The 21,286-nt window shown below is 46.6% G+C and overlaps 1 protein-coding gene across 2 annotated transcripts; it reads right to left on the bottom strand.

Moving 5' to 3' along the window:
- Nucleotides 1-51: 51 nt before the first annotated feature.
- On the bottom strand, nt 52-20,818 carry dync1i2a (dynein, cytoplasmic 1, intermediate chain 2a). 2 transcript variants are annotated; one of them, XM_027027557.3, is made up of 17 exons: nt 20,661-20,818; nt 18,948-19,059; nt 18,551-18,665; nt 17,340-17,418; nt 15,878-15,931; nt 15,563-15,678; nt 9,798-9,884; nt 9,528-9,690; nt 9,121-9,220; nt 7,588-7,713; nt 4,163-4,309; nt 3,707-3,820; nt 3,250-3,383; nt 2,441-2,585; nt 2,063-2,203; nt 1,818-1,943; nt 52-1,259 (listed from the first exon to the last, which is right to left on the bottom strand). In XM_027027557.3, exons 2-17 carry the CDS (start codon nt 19,053-19,055, stop codon nt 1,146-1,148), a joined length of 1,869 nt encoding a protein of 622 aa, XP_026883358.2. In that variant the 5' UTR covers nt 19,056-19,059; nt 20,661-20,818; the 3' UTR covers nt 52-1,145. The 2 variants fall into 2 exon arrangements, with proteins under 2 accessions (XP_026883358.2, XP_026883360.2); XM_027027559.3 differs by lacking the exon at nt 15,878-15,931.
- Nucleotides 20,819-21,286: the final 468 nt, after the last annotated feature.

Here is a 21,286-nt window from a genome sequence, read left to right as displayed (position 1 = left end):
TGTAGAGTTTCTACAAACTCGACAGGACTTTTGAATGAACACATGAAACAGTTTGGGTTTAGAAAGAAGATTTTATAGAGATATACAAAGACATTCGAAAGAGGCTGAGGAGAAACTACCTTCCCATTCAGGTCGCACGCGGACTCGGAAAGCCGGAAGAGGAGCCAGTTTGAAAAAACAATGGCTTAAGAAATGCTCGCAAGTCCGAGGACAACCGTACAGCGTCTCGCTGGGCATAATAAATATGTGATTGAGCTTCAGCGGAGGTTATAAAGACGTACAGCGTTTTATCAATAACCAGCATTCAAGAGCCAGAGATGAAGTGCTAGATGAAGGTGAGTTTTTAACCGTAGCTGCCCCAACGGACTACGCACATCTAGCGTGTGTTCATAAATTCACTCTGACACTCATTTGAAGTTAAAGAGCAGTAAGAGAGGTAAACCAAAACATCTGAATTTGTAAAAGACAGAAATATGACAATTCCTGATAGTTTTCCCTCAGATTAATTATATTAATCTCCTGAAACTTGTAGTGGGAGTGACTGTTTAGGAAAATACAACTAATCCAAGTAGAACCTTTCCAAAGTGAATTTGTGAGCATACCTCAACATGCCAGTCAACTAGTTCTAGAGTTTATAGCCAGCTAAACAAAAACAGACTGTGCAACTGTTTTGTAAGTGGATAAAAAGTCTAGAAGGTAAGTTTGAATGTTTTCAGGTGTAATATGGAGCTTGGGTGCAAATACCAATGGAAAATCACCCTGAATGCAATCTTGAGGATGACTACAGAGCATTCAAGCTTTCTGAAAGTGTCCCACATGAGAGCTTTAAGGCTTCTGGTACTGAAGATGAGAACACTGGTGATTTCAGAGCTGACATCATACCAAGTCCAGTTTCATTCCTTTTACTATCGTTAACGCCATGGCTTTTTTTTTGCACTCGGAACCAAAGAAAGGGAAGAATCCAGTATGCAAATCATATTACTGAACTTTCAGAAAGGGAGATTTTATAGATCATGAGCACTAATCGTCGTCGTCATCGTCATGCTTTGTTGGGGTTTAGTGAGGTGGAGTTTCATGTTTGGGGTTTTTCTTTTACACCGAGAACCTGTGGCTGGTTGTCGGAATGACGCTGGTCTCTGCAGGGATCAGGACGGCAGGCGCTGGGCGGCCAGCTCCTCCGCATCTTCGCGGTTCTCGTTGATCTCTGCCAGCGTGCGCACGAAGCGCGGCCACTCGTCGCCACGTGGCACGGCGATCTGCTGTGGGTGTGGGGAGAAACGGGCACAGTGAGCACACGGACTTTGGCACTGCAAAGGGAACATTTGGCCAGGCCGTGAGGGGAGGCTGTCACGGAGCTGATCCCAGGCCCGGAATCGCCGTTCTCCGACACGCTCGGCCAGCACCCATCCCCCCCTTCATCCGATTGCTGCCTTTTCTCCCTCCTCCTCGTAGCTGCACTCTAATCTCGCCATTCATTCTTTCCATTGGTTCGTTGGGCTGTCCAGTGTGTGTCTCAGACACGGGAAGCCCTGGGTGTGCTGGCACTTTGGGTTTACAGATTTCAAGACTCTTAGCATGGGCCTTTAACACAGGAGTGTCTGACCTACAAGTAGAGGAATGCCACTAAAACAACATATTACTTAATATTTCAAACACTTGAGTTTAAAACTTGAGTTTAGGATCCTGGTGAAAGAACTGAGGTGAGATAGCAACAGATGAACACACTTAAACACTCAGTTTACATCTCATCCCATCGTGTTTTTAGTTTTAGCTTCTTTATTGTTCTGCATGTGTCTCTGGCTCTCATCACCGCTCACCTCTCCAACATCGTAGATGAGAATCCGTCCCTCTGAGTCTCCCACGGCAATCTCTCGGCCAGATTGTGCCCACCTCAGCCGGTTAAGAGCAGGAGTACCGTGCACTGTAACACTGGCAGTAGGGACCTACACAACACACACACGCTCAAAAAAACAATTTTTCTAACTGCTTAAAAGTAGTCTGTTAACCCGCAGTGGGAGTGTGTGTGTGTGTGGGTGTGCGCGCGCGCGCGCATTACAGAGACCTCTGTGTCATTATTGAGGTTCCACAGGTCCAAATGGCCGACCCCGTCCACGCAGGCAAACAGGGCAGGGTGGACAGGAGACCACATCACGTCATACACGTAGTCTGAGTTGTCTTCAAATGAGTACAGAGGCTTGTTATTCTGCACAAGAGTCAGAAAGAAGAGACACACCCACAGAGTCACAACAGTGTAATCCGAACACCAACGGAACCAGTAGTGTGTGTATAGCCTGTTGTGTATAACGGGATGAACAAAACAACAGTAAACAAAAACAGCTACTCAGGCTGCTTTGTATGGAACTTTGAAAAATAAACAAATTGGGGAAATTCCCTGGGACATTTTTTTTGTGAAGTCAGTCTGCTCCACCCAGAACGGTACCTTGGTACTCCAGAGCTTGACGGTCCAGTCGAAGGAGGAGGTGAGGAACAGGTGTGAGAAGTCAACAGGTCCCGCCGCTGTGTGACAGTGGATACCAGTGACTGGGCCATGGTGGCCCTCAAACACCTCACTGATACCTGCCTTACTGCGCTCACGCACACACACAGAATAACAACATTTTTGAGAATAGTTCTACATAATCTCACATGAGAGCTACAATACATGATACAAAATACATCAATTAAAAATACACGTCTTTGGTTTATACAAAAGGTATATAAGCTAATAGTGCACGAAATGTTATAGCCAAATGACAGCAATGGCAAAGAAAGATACATTTGTCGTCATCCTCTTGGTTCGTCAGTGTGTTGTGGGTGTGTTGGTGTGTGTCCTAACCTCCCTGCTGCTCATTACTCTGAGAGGTAAAATAGCCCGATTGAGAGCTGCTTCTGCCGTATTATCAGAGCTGAGCTGAGAATGTGGTAATCATGGTGTCGTGAGTGAAGTGGAAACTCTGAGGCTTGCTCCTTCACCACCACCCGGTCTGGCAGCGTCCCAACATGACCCCGTCACCGTGCGCTGGGAACGCTCCTTCACCACCACCCGCTCTGACAGCGGCCCAACGCGACCCCGTCCATGCGTGCCGGGAACGCCACCCACCCACCAAACCCACCCTCACCTCCAAAATGGTGATGCTGTGTTTACATAAACAATTTTTAGAAGCTATAAGTGGAAGGCTCCCAAAAAAAAAAAAAAAAAAGACACGGGAATTGTTTTGTTTTCCTTGGATAAGTTTGCGTGCGTATTACCTGCCATGTCTACAGGCTGTATAGACTGATCCGTCCTCGCTGCCTACCACAAAGTTATTGACGTCCCCCAGGGGGAAGGACATGGAGGTAACGGCTACTGCCTTTGACTGCTTAAACACCAACTCCATGCTGTCCTGTACGAGGGAGACAGGTGACGTCAGCACGGCAGCCAGCGCATACACCCACCCCACCCTCTGAGCGCACACGCACGCGCACCCAGCCCACACATGAAATCACCTCTTCTGGTGGTTTCCTAATGGACGATGTAAACTCAGCTAACACTTCATAAACGCTTCACATCTGACACTGTGGTTTGGCAAATCTTTAGGAATGACAGAGTAACGGTAACGTAATTCTGTGCTAAGAAATTGGTCAGACACAGGCTGTGGGGAGAAGTGTGTGGTTAATTCATTTCAGCTACGAGTAAAGTGTTGGGTGCACAGCGGGTTTAGGGCACCTGAGGCTGGGACAGCATGTCCAGACTCCACGAGCACATTTTACCATCAGTGGAGAGGCTGATCAGGTTGTGAGCATTCTGAGTGCCTACAACGTTCACACAGTACACAGGATGCTAGCGGGGGGGGAGACGGAGAAAGGGATGGGAAGTGCAGAAAAGAAAGACAGAACACAAAATAGTAAGAAGTGGGGAATCCATCTGATAATCTTCGGAATAATTACAATCATCAAGAACAAATATAAGTGGCCTCTGTGCATCTCTGCATTAAGGAGCTCCAGCAGAGAAATTGACTGGGGGAAGCAGCACTGGCTTCACATGTGGTGTAGTGGGAGAATTAACACAAAGCTTGATCACATGGTACATGTCTGTATGAGCAAGGCCTTTTCCACGCCTTGATGCACGGGGTTGAAGCCACCGTGAACGCCAGCGGGCCGGTGCTCCTGCGCGTGTGGATACCGTATGGGCGGCGGCCGAGAGCGGGGTCCTCTGGATGGGGGTCCGCTTGTTACTCCGATTGTCCCACAGTACGATCTGGCCTGAATACGTGCCCCCCACCACCAAGTTGGGGTGGAATTTAACAAACGCTGCCGACATCACTGCAGACTGGAGAGAGAGAGAGAGAGAGAGAGAGAGACACACAGAGAGAGAGAGAGAGAGAGAGAGAGAGACACAGAGAGAGAGAGAGACACAGAGAGAGAGAGAGAGAGAGAGAGAGAGAGACACAGAGAGAGAGAGAGAGAGAGGGAGAGAGAGAAGAAAAGAAGGGCAAAGGAGACAGTGTGAGTCATATTTCTGAACAGCAGAATGGATAACCGAATGACTGACTGAACAGTACAATGGTAAGGCACACAGCTACGCGACAGCACACTGTCATCATCTGTCATCCAGCGTAACTCTATCTGCCACTTTGCTTCAAATCACCTACATCCAAAATCCAGTGTAGCCAGACCTCCAGCGAGAGCAGCATCCTGCTAACCGTGAGGAGGAAGGGGATTCCAAGTTTTCTTCGCTTATTAACTAGTCGGAACCAATCTGACTAAATGTAATAAATAAACATAACATAACCAGTCGCTGCACAGGTTTATACTGGATCCATTTCATTCGCCGCTGGTATACATATTAATCTGCAATCATGTTTTGCATTTGGTGCACACCGTTGTGAGTGAGTGAATGCATACGCGTGAGTTGATAGATGAGGTGGACTTTCTATGCTGGAAAACGTTCAGAAGCCCTGCTGTGAGTTTTCACTTGCACACAGACAAATCAACCCCCCTGAGACCCAAATACCAATCCACCCAGTACAACCTTCACCATCCCTGTGGGATTCTCCCACACTCAGCAAAGGAGGAAAGGTCATTTTACAGCTTTCAGTAGAAAAAGGCTTTTTTCTTCATAAACACTCCACTCACATGATGTGGGAAAAGTTCACACTTATGTGAGTTTTTTTTTTTTCTTCTAAGTGTGTATAGCGTGTGTGAGCCATGTATCTGTTCTGGTGGCCAGCACATGTGGTTCTACTGAACACGCCCACCACAGCACACACACACACACACACACAAAAGACTAGACCTAAAACCTGTGCCCTTTACAGCCCATGGAAATTTCTACCCAACTTGCACCATTAGAGACCCCCTGCATTAAAAATCTACTTTTTAATCTTGTGTAGGTGTCCATGTGTTGTTTTTATATGGCTGAAGACAAATCACGAATGAAATAAGACTGCCACGGCTGTACGTTTTGGCTTTGGAAGCGCAGTGTAGCAATGACAGTCGAACACAAGGATTCAGACAGCCAGGGTTTCATACGTCACAAACCCAAGGAACCAATCCCAGTAAGGTGTGGGCGGGGCTTCCCACACCAATAGCATAATGCTACAGTGAAATGAACGGTAGCAGAGGAAACATAGCCGTGCACTATTCTCAGAACAACGGCAGGGACTTATCCTGGGATTGGGTGCAAAAGGATCTGAGAATCATAAAATGGATGCAGTTTATTTGGGGGGAGAGAAGAAAAACAAAAAAAAACAAAAATAAATAATTCGCACCATCCCAGCTCAACTTCCAGCCTTTTGTCTGTAAAAAAAAATCAACGTTTTGAAACTTTTAAAAACTTTTATTGACACTCAACACGGCTACATCCACTAATCCCGTGGACACAGTTTGTACAAACCAACATGTTGGATAATTGGCAAGTTTATTTTTGTTTTGTCCATGGACCGTGTACAACAAATCTGCAATTTGCTAGATGGTAGTCAACCTTAGCCTGCAGAGTTACATGATTATTCATGTCAAATGCTGACACGCCATTTTATTCGGCTTGGGGATGTTGACAAAGAAAGTTAGGGCAAACTCAAAGAAGTTTCTCAGATAGCTAAACTGACGAATGACATGATGGCTGTATTCGCTACAATAGCTTTGACAGCCTTTGGGGTTGCTGGTGAAGAAAGCATGTCACGATAAAGGGCGGCCTTGTATTTCCACAGCACACTGCCCGTGGAAAGCTGCTCTTTGGCAGAAAGCCCTGAGGGTGGTCCTCTCCCAGATGTGCATGATCTGTGGTCAACGTTGGCACGGTTTGGAAGGTTAACCATGCACAACAGCATATTATACATAATAGGACATGTATACGGGTTGCTTTTGCTACATGGGGAATTCTAATGCATATGTCCTTTTACTGTTTTCAAATGTACACGTCACGAGCTGTTACTGTGAGTATTATTCCTGCATGCAGTACACAGCATACGGACTAGACGTCCTCCAGAGACTTTCCTGGAAGAAATCTGGATCTCACGTGTCAGAGCTGGCGATCGGAGCCAAGGTTAATATAACGTTAGCATTATTAGCTGTTAGGTAATGTAGTCCAGGTGAGCATGGAAGGTTGAGCCATGAGTGGGCGGAGACAGAGATGGGGACTATTTGCATATTCATAGTTCTGCACATACTGAATGAAGGCAAAGGTGAAGTCGTGAATCTAAGCCACTTCTACCACAAGTTCTTTTTACTTGGAAATAAATTGTATATATGCAATTTGGATGAGCAGCGATTAATTTTAAGGAGTTTAATAGATGACAGGAGAGGGTCTCGAACTACAGTTATACATGCCAACCACTTTATTACAAAACGTGTCCCTACACTCACTGGCCACTACATTAACTATCCCTTTGTTACACAGCAAGTACATTTAAGTGAACAACGGTACACTAGACCACCTGTTGAGACAGTTTGTCATCTACTGTCCCTGCCCTTCACTGTGGTCAGCTTCTGACCACAGGATGAGTGTTGTGTGGACATCATTAACTCCACGTGGAGGTGGGGAGGGTGCGGTGCATCAGGGTTTATCAAGCGTCACTGAGTGTGCACCAGCAGCCAAACATTTCCAGCTGGTGGTGTTTCCTTGGCCAGGTACTGGTCACACAGGTAAGGCTAAGCAGACAGCAAACACAGACGCATGATAAAGGTATGCCCACACACCACCCCGACAAGGAAGGCCTAATCAATACCGTGAAAGAAAACTCAGTAAAGCCTTTATTTGCCTTATATTTTAAGATGTAGAGTTTTCAGTACCGGCAACCCGGTCAACCCCGCACAGCTTGTGTGTGTGTACCTGACAGACAGAGAGGCAGAAAGAGAATGTGAATACCAACTTGGTGAAATCACAGTAAAGCCTCTGCGGGAGGATGAGGAGGAGAGGAAGAGGCAACACTAGGAAAACTGGCAGCCGACCATGTGCCAGGAAAACAGCCGTGTGTGTGCGGTTTTGGTTGTTTTCAGAGTGGGTGTTTGTTGTATGTTGTACGTGCATATGTGAGAGAGGGAGCTGTTATTTCAGTGGGAGCACTGGCGTGGGCGAGTGTGTGTGTGTGTGGGTCCTTCCTCCCCTACCTGGCAGTGGAAGACGTACTCGGGGGTGGTTTTCTTATACTTCATGTTCCACACCAGGGCCACTCCGTCGGGCTCATGAGGCGTCTCCTCATTGTTGTTGTATGAGGCAACCAGCAGCTCTGGATACTGCACACAGAAAAACAGTAAAACCCCCAGCCAAAGCATGCGCACGTGCGCACGCACGCACACACACTCCCCACCCCCTTCCCTCCTGCTGAGGGAGTGGTGGTGGGGGGGGGGGTGTGTGGGCGCGTGTTTGTAAATGCCAGGCAGAATGCGTCACTGCCCTTACTTCAACAAGATTTATTGCAGGGAGACTTTTGCTCAGCAGTGGTGATAACTAGAGCCTAGCGTTGGCTTTAGTGCCCGCCATGTAGCGCTAATCGCGCCGAGCAGGGACGGACCGCTAAACTGCACCACTGCCTACTGCTCTGGGACCAGTGTGGGCTGCTCTTACATGCAGGAGTTCAGCACTTCTAACCCAGTGTTTCGTTCAGCTCAACACTGGGAACCCATAAAAAAAAGCTCTATGGCTCTGGGAATTGAACAAATATTTTTAACCAAATAAAATGGCAGCCTACCGCCTCTCTTATTGAAAATCAAAAGATTGGAGTTTGTCAGAAAAACAGACATCTGGACAGAGGCTCATATGGCTGGGGTGAGAGCGATTGGCGTGGTGAGAGATGGCATTTGGCGGGTCATTTAGGCCTTTTGGCAAAGAGCACGCTGGCCAGCACAGGGAGTCACGTAATCGCTGCACCCGAGCCGTGTCTGGTCTGCACACGGATCGCAGCCTCTGGAGAAACCACGGCGAATACAACAATGAGGCAAGTCTGTTTAGATTGTATACATCTGCTGGGGGGGTGGAATTGAGAGAACAGGAGAACACACTGAGCTGATTACGCATAACGAGACGCAGTGCCTTCCAGCTTTGGACCGGGCTTCTGTCTTGACAACACAAAAGCAAAGAAATGGCCCGATTGTCTGAGTTGAAACCTGTGGTTTGAAAAGCTATTAAACAAAGACTGAAACGTGGTAGGAGCCACCGCTGATCCCCAACCTCCACAGTGAAGGCTGGAGTTGGAGCTTGCAGCAGACACAATATGGCCCATCGCTGTGGATGCACAAGTTCCTTCTTTCTTGCTGAATGTGGGTGGCGTCTGAGGTACAGTGGTAATGCAGCACTGAACAAGCAGCAGCTTATGTTTGCTCCCACGTAAACGCATTCACGATGGGCTGTGCCGTTTTAAAGGCTACGCAGGTTTTTGGGTTATGCGCAAACATTTTCGTAAACGTGGAGCAGCTCACTGGTCATGCTTATGTCAAAAGCCTGTGTTGCGATGCAGCAGAGCACAACTGCACAGGCAGGGGTCCGAGGTACGTGTCCGAGGTAGGGGTCTGCTGAGGTGCGGGTCTTAGCTTTCAGCCTTGTGTCTTGATATGGAGGGAGTCGAACTGAAGTGCGGAGGTGGCTATGCCTGCGCTGAGGAGCTTGGCCCCTGTTCAGTGAGCAGCCCTGTGGCGGTGGCTTACCTGTGGGGACCAGTCCAGGCAGGTGACCACTCGGTGTTTGGACCAGCGCTCGTCCATGAAGTGCCTGTTCAGGGAGAGCTTCGCCCCTGCCTGCATCTCACTGTACGGAACACCACACAATACCAGCGGCCCACATGCAAGCGCATTAGCAGGGGCCGGGGCTTGAGTCATGTTTAATAGCATACATTGGTATATTCTCTGCCTGAGACTTTTGCAACTACACCTGTCTGGCCTCTAGACGCTGAGAGATCAAGAAGTGGGGTTGAAGGAGACTGACTATTTGAAGGAAAGCAGCTAAAGTCGTTACAACTACATTTTCTAGACACTGATTAAAAAGAAAAAGAAAAGATTCAGACAAGAAATAATCAAAACGTAAACAGATGAAGTATGGGTGATATGAAAGTTACCCCTCCTTCTCCTCTAGGTCACGGCCACTGTAGTCGAAGAAGACGTCCACGTGCTCCGACAGGGCTCTCTCGATGATGCGTGTGCTGTGGTCAAAGAAGTCCATGAACTCCTCTGAGTGAAGGATCTGCTGCTTCTCTTCCTCGGTCAGCTCGTGCGGAGGTGCTAATGAGGAAGAAGAGGACCATCTTTGACGCTCAAAAGAAAAAGGGATCACAAAGTGCAAATAAATAAATAAATAAAAAGAGTATTTGATATCTGTAGAGATCTACCTTCCTCTTCCTGTTTCTGTACTGGCGCCTCTATCTCCAGCTCCAACGCTGGTTCAGCGGGGGCCAGCTCTTCTTCCTCCTCCTCCTCTGCAAAGGAAGACACACTGCCCTCGTCAGACGAGACGGGCAACCCTTTACTCAATATATTCTGCCAAAAAAAAAAAAAAAAGACTGGCAGAACAGAGTCCTGACGAGCACTGGATAGTTCCTGCAGATGGTTCTGGAACATTTGAAACCAAAACTAAAAATATTGAGTATCCAACAGATTTGGAACAGATTGATTTTTATAAAGTAAAACAATGATCACGTTAGGGGAATCCAATAGCAATTAACTAATCAATGTTTATTCAAAATTAACCATTAATCAAAGTTTTAGAGAAAAGCTGTCACACCAGTGTGGGTTGAAGTGTTACAGAAATAAAGGGCTTGCGAAGATATGAGTGAGGTTTACGAAGCATGCTGTGAAGAAGCCTCAGTCTGACTAGCTGAAGCGGAAACTGCACCAACTCCAAGCTCCTTACTGACAGCAACTGTGTGTCTGAGCCTTTACTGTGACAACACCAGCTCCGCAATGGAACAAATGAAGCGTCCGAAACAATGTTTGCCTGTATGTTCGCCCTGGTCGCGTCTCCAAAAGAGCTGCTCCTTTTCCACAGGGACTCGTCAGGACACAGCCGGGGTTCCTGCCTGCCCCCACAGACTCCCTTAGTTAATGAACCACACTATACAACAGGGGGTACACTTGTTAGCACAGCTATCCTCTCTCCTTTTCCAACACACACACACACACACACACACACACACACACACACACACACACACGGGGCAGGAGGGCGGGCAGCAGGTGCCCCAAGCCTCTCCCATTGGCCGGGGCCACCTGACGGGCGGGTTGTGCGAGGCAGATGGCTCTGCTGGGATTGTGTGAGGGAGCGAGATGGCATAGAGATGGCACTGAGGTTTTTGGGGTTTTTTTTCTCCCCCTCTCTTCTTCTTCTGCCTGACTGCTCCTTCTCTAGACTCTCCGGAACCGCAGGCCTGCGCAATTACCGCCGCACCAGGGGGTCCGACGGCCGCTATTCAGACGGCAAGGATGTGCAACAAAATACAGCTTGTGGTCCTGAGCAGCTGGCGAGCCACACAGCGCGCAGACAAAACGCGCACACACACACACACACACATCCTTATCATCCGAAACAAACCCATCACTTATTGTTAGCTTAAGGGGGGGGGGGGGGAAATCCCACAAAAAACAGAAAGCGAACATTAACGTACTCTGGATACGCCGAAGAGCAAGATGAAGTTAAAATTACATATAAGGAGATGTCCTTTTTTTCAGAAATTTGCCACGTTTTGTGAGGTGACGGTAAATACACTACGGCAAAGCCTAAAACTCCTTCCTTCAGAAAATCATAATCATAACGGCATCCGTCAGATTCACCCGACATTAGCAATGTCTTCCTCCTATTTGGGATGGGATTTGGGGGGAGGGGGGAGGATTTCAGAGGATTGTTCTGATGAGTTTACCGAGTTGCACTGATGACACAGACCATCTCGGTGTGCTGGGCCCTCAGTCAAGGAAGGATAGAGCCCAGAAGGTTAAAATCTTTCCTTTCAAGGGCCTCAATCAGGCTCAGAGGAAAACAGTAATCAGTGTCTTTCAGTCCGGGGCCCAAACGCATGCCACAGCCTTTCCACTGCCAGCCAGGCCCGAGCAATCAACCTGCCAGGCATTAGCAGCGGAAAGACAATCTGAAAAATAAAGGGTATAATACACCTGCCAGGCAAAATGGCCACTTGGAGAAAAGCTAGTGATCCTGGTGACCCCACGGTACACAGACAGCGAGCGTGGCGAAGGGACAGCAGCGAGAAGGGGGGGGCAGAGAGAAACATTTAACAGAATTCTCCCTGATGGCAGATCCCTTTCCCCATCGACACCTCATCTCAAAGCAGCCCAATTATCGCTTTTGTATCATTTAAGGAATAAAAGCCTTTGGTGGGGGGGTGGGGGGGGCACATGGGGCAGGGGGATGTGGAGGTGGGGGGGGACTAATCACAGGCTTTTGTGGAAGGACAATATATTAATGCGAACGCACCACGGGTCCAGAGGTTGTTCAGAACACGGCCTATGCGCTTTGATCCTCAGTGCAGGTGCATGAGGTCTGCGCATACATACAGGCAGAGAGGGGGAGAGGGGACCCTAAAAACACAACTTCTGCTCATCCAAGAGGTGGAAGCCAACAAACCCTGGCTCTCGGAACCAGATGGGTTTTACTACTGAGAGATGGCACAAAGAGGTTCGCTTAGAGCACTTATGGACCACTTTAAAAAGAGCAAACTAGAGGCCATATAAACAGACTCCAGTAAAACCTGTTCTCAAATAAACAAACTTGCCCTTACTTGTGCAGGGACATCTCCTAATGTCTGGATATATTAAAGATAAAAAAAAAAAAAAAAACTGAATCAAACAATATATTTATTTTCAAAGGGGTAACTTCATACAAATGCACTTCATACAAACTTGACAGTGCACTAAAAACGCTTAAGGTGGAAAATGGACCTCTTTCCTGTCCAGAGCTCTAATGCAGCACTGAAGAATATGAAGGATGCAGATTTGGTGGAAGCAAATGAAATGTAATCCAAGGTAATGAGGAACATGACAAAACGGATAAGCTTTCCAAGTCAAAAGCCATTTCATCTCAGCCAAACAAAAGATGCCAACATCACCAATAGCAGGCATGCCTGTAAGAAAACTCTGGCTGGGCAAGAGCGCCAATCACCTTACTGCTATTAAAAACAAAATAAATACCATCAACCTTGGTAACCTACCAGTTCACTACCTCTCCCACCATTATCCTGGAACCAGTATGGGTGGTTTAAGATGGGATACACACTAGAATACTACATGGGGATTTTACACGGTAAAAAGATTACAGTGCTTTTACTACTCCCGGATTTCTTATAAACTTGAATATTATTCCCTAGGGACTGTTTCCAACACCTTATTAATCTTTTTTTCATGGTGGATTAAATACGTGTCTTTAAGGATGATAATGTCCATGTGAACGAGAGATTCAAGCTCAGACAATGGGTCTAATTTGGAAAGGCAGGCGGTTTTGTGCCTGTGGCAGTTGAGGGTTGTCTTAAGAGTGCCTGAGTTTAGAGTGAGGCTCTCCACACGAGAGGGTCCTCACATGCCCCAGTGATTAAACAGAGCAGCACTGCTCTCCAGGGAGCAGGATTAAAACAATCGCCTTTAATTAAGCCTCATATTCATGGAGAAACCGCTTGCCCAATCCCAGATGGTTCTGAGACCCGCTGCAGCATATGGGCCTCTGTCTCTCCGAGCCTGGAGTTCCGTTTTGGACAGAGAGCGGTTCGACGATGGCCGGCACGCACTGTCTGGACACAAGACTACTCTACATAGCCCAATTTGCTGCTACATTGACGGAAGATTGGACGCTTTGTAGCTCCTGTGTGTTTGTGGGCCATGGAAAAGTTTCCGAGATGAACGCTGAGGTTTTCCATTCACAGCCTTTCATTTCCTTATGAACAATGTATTCCATTCAGAAAGGCAGTGACTTTTGAGAAATTATGATTCAGCGTTTGGACCCTCTCAGAACGTCATGCTCTCTTTAATCCGGAATTACGCTGTTCTGCCTCCGACATTCCTCGGAGAAGCCTAATCACGTCTCATGCAGGCAGAAGACTGAAGAAAGGACACGAAATCTGAACAGAATGGAGCAAACCGGGGACGTTAATCAGCGTGTGTGTGCCAACCGGAGTCGGCAGCAGTCACGGCTCTGTGTGTGTGTGTGTGCGTGTGTGTGTGTGTGCGCGCGACTTGGCGGAGCTCAGTGCCCACTCCAGTACCACACCACCCGCTGACCTGCTGAGAGCAGACCCCTGACTGCCTTCCTAGCCCATGATAACTCACTCAATCATCCAGAGAGAGGGGGGGAGGAGGAGAGAGAAATACATAAAGAGAAGAAAAATATGAGAGAGAGAGAGAGAGCGAGCCTGCCATCTCTGAGAGTGGCGCAGATGAGAAGCGTGAAAGCCTCCTAATGTCACCCAGTGCGCTTTGTTATGTTCCAGCGGGCTGAAGGAGGGAAGACAGGGAAAGGGAAAGAGTTGATGAAATGATTACACAGTGGTGGCGGGAAGGTGGAGGGGGCTGTCGGTGCGCTGGTGTTGTCTGGGGATACCGGCCCTGTTAAACACACTTTTACAGTGCCAGGGAAGGTGTCTGCACACTGTAACAAGGGGAGAACAAAAAACCCCCAAAAAAACAAAAAACAAACAACACAAACCCAAAGGAGGATGGAGTCACACACATGCTGAAGGAGGTGTGAGGGGGCAGGGGAAGGCACACAAACTTATGAATATTTTCAGAACTGCTGAAGGGCTCAAAATGACCCCAAAATGAATCCCTTGACCCCAACATGTTGAGAGGGTTTCTCCTTTTCTATAACCACTACACACGTAAACACACACTGTGGCTACTTATCTATTTCACATTTCATATGCTAGCCTGTTATTTAATTGCATAGAGGCGTAACAGGGAGGAATTTGCTACTGTCAGTCGCTTGTCCCATCTGGCCTAGTCACCAATGATACTCAGACCACTATATTCCACTGAATGAATTATCCTGGATACAAATATCCTTACAGAATTCAAAATGGCTAGAACCTGGAACAGAACAAAAGCAGGGTAATGCATGCAAGGCTATCTGAGTAACTGAACACGAACACACACACACACACACACACACACACACACACACACACACACACACACACACACACACACACACACACACACACACAGAGCAATTACTATGCCCCCCTCCCCAAAACATGTGCTTGACACGAGGACCTGATCAAGATGAGTTTTTTGAAGACACACACAGGCTTCAACATGAAAGCTCAGAGCTGCAATTACATACGTGTTGACATGCTTCACCTGCATTAGCAAGGCAGGGCACACTTCTTCATATCCTTCAATCTACTCCCAATTTCCTGCTCCCTCTCTCGCCCACACCCTCACTACTGGTGCGCTGCTCTCTCACGTCATGCCCTAAACAGAGATTGGCTACAGGGACCCTACCATTCAATGAGACAGGGGCAGGGTATGAGTGGGAGGGCTGGGCGTGCGTGTGTCTCTCAGGGAGTTTAATCTTTCCTTCCCTTCTTATGTTTCCCAAGGCCCCGCAATTTCGCCCCTAGCTTTCATCTCCGTGTTCGCTTATGTCAGATCATTTCCAAAGCGAGTTCACGCACGCACGCTCGCTCCTAGTTCTGATCAGAGGTCCGTTGCCCTGTAGTCAGGCCAGACATGGTAGCCATACCCTCTACCTCTAACCGGTACGTTTCATCACATGCTAAAAACGCCACCACCAAGACGTTTCCTGAGTACGTTCTGAGTCCAAGCAACCAAAGGCATCTTTAAAAATAACTAAATAATTTTTTAAAAAAGGTGCTGTGACTGGACTGATTATTAAGACATAACCCATTTGTGTGTAAAAGCACTACAGATATTTAAAAGACGATACAAAAAAAAAAAAAAAAGACAGAAAGAAAGACTCATCGTGGCAAACAGCTCTGGACCAATCTGGGAGTGGGTAAAAAGAAAAAAAAGAGTGGACAGCAAATCGCAGCGTGGCAGCAGAAATCTCTCCGTAGGGTGAAGGAGGCGTGGTGTAGTACGAGGCAGGGCGGAGACAACGAGGCGGGCCGTGAGGGCAGAATGTCCGGCGTCTACTCACCCTCCTTCTGCTCGCTCTGGGTGGGTGTCTGAGTCTCCTTGGTGTAGGAGACCACCTCTTTAGGAGGGAAGTCCACGTGGGTCACTTTCACCATACCCAGCTTCACTGCACCTCGCCTAGAGTCTCACACACACACACACACACACACACACACACACACACACACAGAGAGAGAGAAATGGACAGTCAAAATGAGAAGAAGCTCGAGCCCATCATATTCACATAACAGTCATGTAATGGGATTGTTTTGAGAACAGTCATGCGGAAATCGTGCGTTCCGGAAGATGAACGAAGAGCCAAAAAGGAGTGCAGTACCCCAGTTCAGAGTGCAGCAGCAGTGTGGAGGGGTCAGAGTCCCAGTGGAGGGTCCTGTTAGCGTTAGCACACCAATGTTAGTGAGTGGGAGGGAGGGAGAAAGACAGAGAGAAAGACAGAATATTAAAAAGAGGTTAGGAGGTTATTAAAGATCAGAGTCAGAGCAGAAAACAAGGCTTTGTTAAAATGAGGATGCCACAGTGCAGGTAGGCTACATCAGAAAGTGCGTCATGGCGTAACAGTCGTAAGTATCAGCAGTTAGGCACTCGCCGCCGGCCGTGTTTACTGCTGCATGTGGAGTGTATTTCTCTGGAGCGCAAAACAATAAATCTCTGACTGACTCACAGCTGGCAGGAGGAGGAGGCGGGGCTTCACTCTCACCCTGGAGCACATGAGTACATGCTGGAGACAACACCGCTATTGGTCTGCTGCATCACCAGCTCAGCCATGACTCACACCAGCAGACACCAGCTCTACCTGGGGCTGTGCGGGGGCCAGCACCTGGGTATGTACACGGACCCTGATAGATGTGCGATTGTGTATGCAAGTAAGCATGTGTGCGTGTGTGTGTGTGTGTGTGTGTGTGTGTGTGTGTGTGTATGTGGTTAGAAAAATGACCTCCATGTGTGTAGGAAGCAGTGGAGCAGCAGGAGGAAATGAGTGGACACGAAAAGCCTCAGGCAGGAGAGAGCCCCCCCAAGGGCTGCACTCGGGGTGCGCGTGTTCGCGTGTTCGTGTGTGTGTGTGTGTGTGTGTGTGTGTGAGAAACAAGAGTCCAAATTTCTAATCAGGGGTTAAACAGTCCCCCTGGCAGCTCACAACCAATCGGATTTCGTGTTCAACTATTTCTGCTTTAACTAAAAATGGCACTTCCTTCTATTTCTGATCCTCCACAACAGAATATTTCTGTTATTTGTGTTACGTAGAGGAACATATAAATATACAGCCATGACTCACACACACACACACACACACACACACACACACACACACACACACAAAATATGTAAGTATGGTGGAAAAGTAGGTGACCAAAACTAGAAAAACTAAAGTTTACTTTAAAAACATGCAACACACAAAAAAAGCAAACATTTGGTGTTCACACAGGGGGGTTTCCTGTGTGGGACAAGTTATTTGTGAGGCATAAAGCCCCCAACACCATTGAACTGCAAGGAAAAGGGTCCTGCCTGTTCTAACCTGTGCACAAAACCCATGCACGAAAGCCTTTAAACAACATAAACATTTTGTCTTTGGTGCACAGACAGACTGTCTGCCGCTTATGCAACCCCACAGTCACGAAGCTCTTCAATACTAACAATTACAGATCAGAATCCAGACCAAAGCAAAGGAGCAGGATCGAGGGAGAGAGAGAGAGGTGAGGTGAAAACATGTGTGTGTTTGCGTGAGAGAAAATGAAAGAGTGTGAGAGAGGGAGATGAGGGGAGGAAGACGATGGTGATACCTGGGGCCCGTGGCGCCATCGCCTGAGTCATGGCTGCTTGCTTCACTCGGGGTACCACTGGGAGACATGGGTGCAGGAACTGAGGAAGAATTCAAACAGTTACGATTTACACACACACACACACACACACACAATCACGGAATGTCACATGTCACAGAATGTAACTCAGTGGCATGTGTAGGGTTGGAACGGCCAATAAAACTAAACATATTCTTAATTTCAATATTTTTGTTCCTTATAAATAATAATAATAATAATAATAATAATAATAATAGATTACATTCTCAATTACTGCCCAAATATAGCTGCATAGGCCGCTATGCATAAACAGTATTAACTTCAGTATCTATGAGTAAACACAATTACACTTTCACCTGACATTTCCAAATGTTACTAATCAGCATCTTTTACAGCATAAAACTCACTGGACATGTAGGAATATCAAATAATTAAAATCCATTCAGTGTCAAACCTCCATTGACCTGGAACAAATTAACACATCTCATTAAGTAACACTGTGGTGACCACTGGCACCTCATCTGCTTTGAGGGATGTATATACCAGCACCTTCACAGTGAAGTCCAGCCTGGAGCATGTCTGCCCCCTAGTGTTTGCTGTGTGAACTGTACCTAACATTTAAAACGTGCCCTTATTTACAGCCCTCAGAAGCAGGAAATTCTATTTAGCTGGATCACCGGTCAAGGTAACTTCCCTCTTTGGATGTTTGAACTTTGCGTCACTTTAAATAACTTTTTTTTTTTTTTTAATTAGAGTTTGCACTTCTAGCCATGTCAAGATTTCAATAACTTTCAGAAACAAAATATTTTTGTACTCTGTTTGCTGTAGTAGTGTTTTTAGTGTTTAAATTATTTTTTTTAATTATATTTATATATATGAGAGAGTGAGAGAGAGAGTGCATTTCACATGAACAAGTTTTACCACCCAGATAAATGTATCTGGCTTCTTGATTGGCCTAACCATTTGTGGACATCTGCCAATAATAATGACGCTATTGTGAAGTTATATGCTTAAATATTTAGCAGAAGTGGCAAACAACTTGAACAAACATGAAGCAATCTGATCCACCCCAAACATAGCCATTTATCCACTAGCACGCAAGGTAAGTGTCCGTTGTGGAAGCAAGTGTTGGCTCGTAGGAGAAGGCGCAAGGAGGGTGGAGATGAGGCTGGGGGCGTGGAGCGGCGTCTTACCCACGGGCACCTCGGATGTGATGCCCATGCTCTGCAGGAGAGCCTCCGCATCCCTCCTCTTCTTCTCCAAGTCAGAGTCATCGTGAAGGACGACGGGTTCCTTCAGCTGCTCCGCCTGACAGAGGGATGCATTCATTCACAGGGCCTTGCAGTTTCATCAAACACTGCACACCACACGGTGTGGACCATCAAATACTCATACAACCAAAATGTTCACAGAGCACATAACACATTCACTTATTTCCATCTTGCAAATCTGTTATTGTAAATAAGATGGGCGAAGCAAATTCAATTGGGTTTCCATCTCACCAGCACAATACACAAGTGTGTTGTGCTGTTACTGCTGTGTGACGATAATGATGACAAAAACATCAACTGTATCTAGGTATGCTGCTACCTCTTTCTTCTTGCGCTCCTCCTCTTTTCTTTTCTTTTCCTCTCGGATTTGTGCTAGGCGCTGTTTCTTTCTCTCCAGCTCCGCCTTCAGTTCGCTCTTGTCCGACATGATGCTGGAGGATGGGAAAGATTCAGAAACCAACCGGGTCGATTCAGGGCTCACTGCCAATCTCCATGGAATAACAAGTGCAACAGGGTTTCTTCCTCTGTAATAAATTAACCCACTTCTCGCTTCACTGCACCACTCAGAGACCAATAGTAAAGCAACGTTGGGCAGCCAAGACACTTTTTGAGATGACTCCTGCTGCCGCTGGGCACGTGCGTGAGCGAGACGATGCTCTTCTCATTGTTCTTGGCTTTTGAATGGCAGCACATGACGAGAAAGCCCACTCGCTTCTCTCCTACCCATTCAGAAACAGTAGGGCTTATATACTAAGGGCTCAAATAACCTTGATGGGAAGCATCACACAACCACTACTAGACAGTGAAGATCAACTACTGACCAGTTAGGATGCGCATTTTAGAAATTTAAATCCCAGTTTCCCAAACCCAGAACAAGTCAAAAACTAGAATAACAACAATTTTGAGTGGAGATTGACCTCGGACACTGCAAGTACAGCACTCATCTTAAACCATATACACCTTATTTAACTGTGTAGCATGGTTTGAAAAAATTACCATGTATGGAAGAGGTTCAACTGTTTGTAATCCATGCATTTCATACTAGACACTAAAAGAATAGGGCACAACGGTAGTATTGTTCATTTTGTCCAGATCACATTGCATCTCGTGATTTTATGTAAGACACAGAATAAAATAAGGAACTATTGTTCTTAAGTCAACTGACACCTGAATAATATTCATCTTGGGCTATGCATGCACACAAGAGAATGTACAGGACTTATGTGAGTACTATACACTAAGCCAAGTAAACAACTCAAATATATGTAATAGGGAGCATCTTTTCTGTTGCAACGACTGAATTGGCTAAGATACTGACATCAGTCCGGTTGGACAGCCTGAGTTTGTGTGATTCCTCAGGCTGAGGTGAAGAGTTTTATTCAGAGTGGCAACTGGCTCCTTTCATTTGGAAATAAAAACATACAGCAAAATATCCAGCTGGCTAACGTTAGCTAGCTGATTATTGTTAGCCAACAAGCTAAGTTATTTAAATAGCTAGCCGGGTACGGCAGCTAACGCCTTGGCAAACAGCTGCTAATGCATATGGCATGTTTTGCTGCAACAGTTACAATTCTGACAAATTTTAGAAGTTGGCGGAAGAGGTCAGCCTCGTGAACTAACTCAAGCTATAGCTAGCTACCTAGGCTTGGCTACTGGGCGGGACCCGTAGTGAAGTGTCCACACAAGCAAGCTCTGATTGTACAGTAGCAATACAAACGCTCAACTCTAGCTATACAGCTTCTTTATTTATCCATGTGGTCAATTATCATGTTAAACAAGACACGGGGCAAAGACCAACAAACTGCTCCAGCTATCCAGACAGGTGGTGAAAATGTCGACAGGATGTTAGCTAGTTAGCTAGCCTAGAGTGGCATGCTAACTGTCCATCTGACGCTCCCATTCAGCCAGGTTGGCATAGATAAAACAAACTTAAAGAGTACTATTATCGTGAATGAGGCATGAAAGGGAACGACGAAGTCAGAATATTTTGTTTTCAAAACTTTAGACGGAGTTAAAATAAATACACACTGACCCAATAGCTGTTTTCCTCGATTTGATTCCACAAACCGTTGTTGTTGGTACACTAGCTTGCTAGCTAGCGAGGTTAGCTAAATGTTTCCTCGTTACCATTAGCGATGACGAATAACGGCGGCCGCGGAGGAACAAACGGTCTGCAGTTCAGCACAAACGCGGAGCTCCCGGGACGTCGTGGCGAGCTGGCTTCCTCAAGTCCGCTTATTACATGTGTTTGTATCATTAACCCCACTAATTGCACTGAAGGCACACTGAATGTTTCTTTATTGTGTTATCTATTTAGAAGTGGTCCCTTTTGCTTACATAACCAATGCCTTTGCTTTATTGGTCTAATGTATTTTTGGTAGGGTTACATGGTTAAATATGGCTAGCTTTCAAATGTATGCGTTATCATTATCCTTACGATTATCATTCTTCTTTGTGGCTGACGTACGTTTAAATAGTGTAAGTTACTGTACTAGCGCCGTATAGTGAAAGAAACTGACTGGGACAGACAGTCTTAGCCGCTCACGCGTTTGGAAACACACTGGGTCATTATGGGAAATGTAGGACCTGTAAATTAATGTTTCTGTTGATTGATTACTTAATTAATGCTCAGTGAAGTGTCCTATGAAGTCCGAAAGT

The sequence above is a fragment of the Electrophorus electricus genome, chromosome 4 (genome assembly GCF_041902795.1).
Source record: "Electrophorus electricus isolate QZ-2024a chromosome 4, ASM4190279v1, whole genome shotgun sequence".
Classification (NCBI taxonomy): Eukaryota; Metazoa; Chordata; class Actinopteri; order Gymnotiformes; family Gymnotidae; genus Electrophorus; species Electrophorus electricus.
Note: the sequence above shows the minus strand (reverse complement) of the source record. Positions and strands in the feature narration are given on the sequence as shown.

Bases quoted from the DNA above. Each gene is read 5' to 3' on its own strand.
- dync1i2a (XM_027027557.3), bottom strand. From the start codon at position 19,055: ATGTCGGACAAGAGCGAACTGAAGGCGGAGCTGGAGAGAAAGAAACAG. The intron at 9,691-9,797 runs GTAGATCTCTAC...CTTCCTCATTAG, and splicing joins ACAGAAACAGGAAGAGGAAG to CACCTCCGCACGAGCTGACC. The intron at 4,310-7,587 runs GTAGGGGAGGAA...CTCTCTCTCCAG, and splicing joins AGTACGTCTTCCACTGCCAG to TCTGCAGTGATGTCGGCAGC.